This window comes from Limulus polyphemus, unplaced genomic scaffold, assembly GCF_000517525.1.
Source record: "Limulus polyphemus unplaced genomic scaffold, Limulus_polyphemus-2.1.2 Scaffold6113, whole genome shotgun sequence".
Classification (NCBI taxonomy): Eukaryota; Metazoa; Arthropoda; class Merostomata; order Xiphosura; family Limulidae; genus Limulus; species Limulus polyphemus.
Genome location: NW_013671723.1, coordinates 35,286 through 38,167, shown reverse-complemented (window position 1 = coordinate 38,167; position 2,882 = coordinate 35,286). Strand labels below are relative to the sequence as shown.

Genomic DNA, 2,882 nt, shown 5'->3' with positions numbered 1-2,882 from the left:
ACATCAATTTATTAATTTTGATCAAATAAAGCCACTTACACAGATCACAACTAGAAACGAACTCAATAATGAGTACAGCAAATCCAATATCCTGTTAATATTTTTAAAAATCAACATGCACTGTTTCAATCGTTGGGTTTGTTTGTTTGTTTGAATTTATGCACAAAGCTACACGATGGGCTAGCTGTGCTCTGCCCACCACGGGTATCGAAACCCGGTTTCTAGCGTTGTAAGTCTGCAGACATACGGCTGTGCCACTGGGGTGCACAATCGTTGGGAACCCTCGCTGTTAGCGACACTTTCGGTCGTAATCCCATATGGGCATGAAAGTAGTTTAAAAGTTAATTTAAAGCTCTTGTTGGATGAATTTAATACTATTGAAGTTTTTTAGAAAGGAAACATATTATAACAGTAATTAATATTTGACAAAAAATTAAAAGCTCTTCAGTAATTAATATTTAAATAATTAATATTATTTAAAAATATTAAATCCATTATTTAAATGGATCTAATATCTAATAAAATAATTTTGTCTAAATTTTTCTAGTATGCAACAACCCTTTCCTATACCATGTCGAAAGGCGCCATAGATCAGTTTACCAGGAGTGTGGCATTAGGTGAGTTTATTAATAACAAAACAACAAACAAACTGGTATTAGTCATTAGCTATTATTACAGTTAAATTTTGTTTATTTGTTCCTTATCATCGTAAGTTATATATTCCTTTGTCTAAGTGATTATGTTTTGTACAGTGACCTCTGTTTCATCATTAACTTTGACCAGTAGATTTCAAACTGTTATTGGTATAAGTTTACCGAAATAAAAGTGTCACTTTAGAATCTTGTATTAATGAAATTAATTCTTTATATGGTCGTCAGAAGGAGCTAAAAACACAACTAGTTTCTATCTTATTTAATTAAAATCTTAAGCCTAAAAATAAACGAACTGATGTTATAGAAGAAAACATATGTCTATCTCATTAAGTACATCCTCTCAAGGTGATATTTTTATTAGGGTTTTTCCATTTAATTGTATCACTGGAATTCACAATTCCTTCAGCTTCAACCATTAATGTTGCCGTTAGCGTAATACTCACTACTGAACGAAAAATTGTAAAACCTGTATTGAGACCGTCCTGAATGTATTAGCGAACACGGTAGTAACCCTCCGCCATTGTAAATATTCCTGTGTAACTTCACTACATTGTATTACAAAAGAAACTGCAGCTCACTCTGTACTTCCACTACAAACATTGCCTATATAGTTTTATTATTACTTATTAACAAAGCGTAACGTCATCTTTACTAAATCATAAAAGTAAGCATTCTTTAAAATAATTACGATGTATTCCTCCCTGGTCTATTTTTTGTCTTGGTGTAATTACGCACACCTGATGCTTTTTTTTTGTTGTTGTTCTTGATAATCAGAAAAAGCAATTTGATTTTGGGAGATGGTTTAATGCAAAAATTAAAATGAAATAAATTCACAGTTTATTTGAAAAACGTTGTTACTTTAATAATAAAATCCTCGCGCCCAGTTATCTTTACATTTTGTTTTTGTTGTTTTCAGATCTTGCTCCTCGGCATGTTAGAGTCAACTCAGTAAAGTAAGTTTGTTCTTCTTTCTTTCCTTATAATCGATATTCATTTTAGGTACATGTGATCTTTTAATATGTTTTTATTTAAGGCTGGCCTAGTATTTGGCTTATTCAGTTTGTGAATTTAAGTTCGTGATTCTACTATTAGTTTCTTTGTTTTTTGAAGTTAAGTACAACTAGCAATGCAATGAGCTATCTGTGCTCTGCCCACCACGGGTATCAAAACCCGGATTCTAGCGTTGTAAGTCCGCAGACATACCGCTGTGCTACTGTGTGTGGGGGGTCTACTATAAGAGTGATGGTACAATCACAAATTTTAAAACGAGGTTTTGATCAATTTTATTATCGAAAGATAGTTGATCAGTGAGAATTTTGAGCTATTTAAAAATCTTCTAGAGTTGATTAAGAAGAATTGTTTTGAGGTGTCACCTGTCTCCTGCTGAGTTAAAAAGTTAAACTTAACGTATTTTGTGGATGCTTCACCAATTATGGATTATCTTAATCCCAGTTGAACAAAACTGTGATTATCACCGAAATAGGATATTAGTTAATCTGTATCGTTTGAACGAATACGTGGGTGGAAGTGGATTAGTGGTTATCGTGTTAGTTACTTTTGGAAAGGTCTAAAGTTCGAGACGATATGCTGCTTAACATTCTATGGGCACATTATATAGTAGCAGTCAGTACCGTTTTACACATCAAAGGGTCGAACAAAGCCTTTTTTTTGATGACGTTTGTTGCTGGGTATATGTCCCAAGTCTGGTCAGTACTTTAAAATTAGAAGCAGAGATAATTGGCCATCTAACCTTTGTGTCCAATAAGGTTTTATTCAGGTTGTAATTTCTATTTCTTTATAAAAATTGAATTTATGCTTCTAGCAAATACGTAAAATTTAAGGAATAAAAATTTCAAACAGTAATATTGTAATAAATATTTGTATTTACTATTTCACGTAAACCTACACAAAGGTCATCTGTACATGACCATCCTTAAAGGTAGCTAGTTAACAGCGCCCTCTGGTAAGCCTTATGTTACTGAATACTTAAATTTGACTGTTACACTTAAAGCACAACGAAAGACACATGTCTGGGCAAACTAACTTCGGCTACTCCTGGCCCCATATATAGAAGTACACATTTATCTCTTAAACTTATCTATAAATAATAACCAAATATGATATACAAATTTCTTTTCATGGCTGGAGACGGCTTAAATGGGTAATGAAGAAAAACTTTAATATAAGTTTAACATGACAGCAAATGATGACAAAACCTTGTCGAAACGT

The 2,882-nt window shown here is 32.7% G+C and overlaps 1 protein-coding gene across 4 annotated transcripts in view; it reads left to right on the top strand.

Moving 5' to 3' along the window:
* The window catches only part of LOC106473370 (3-oxoacyl-[acyl-carrier-protein] reductase FabG-like), a 17,980-nt gene that overhangs the window by 11,470 nt on the left and 3,628 nt on the right, over positions 1–2,882 (top strand). For all 4 annotated transcript variants that reach the window (XM_022401813.1, XM_022401815.1, XM_013934054.2 and 1 more), the window contains exons 7-8: positions 548–617; positions 1,570–1,606. In XM_022401813.1, coding sequence (XP_022257521.1) covers positions 548–617; positions 1,570–1,606 — 107 coding nt within the window. The remainder of the gene's footprint in view (positions 1–547; positions 618–1,569; positions 1,607–2,882) is intronic.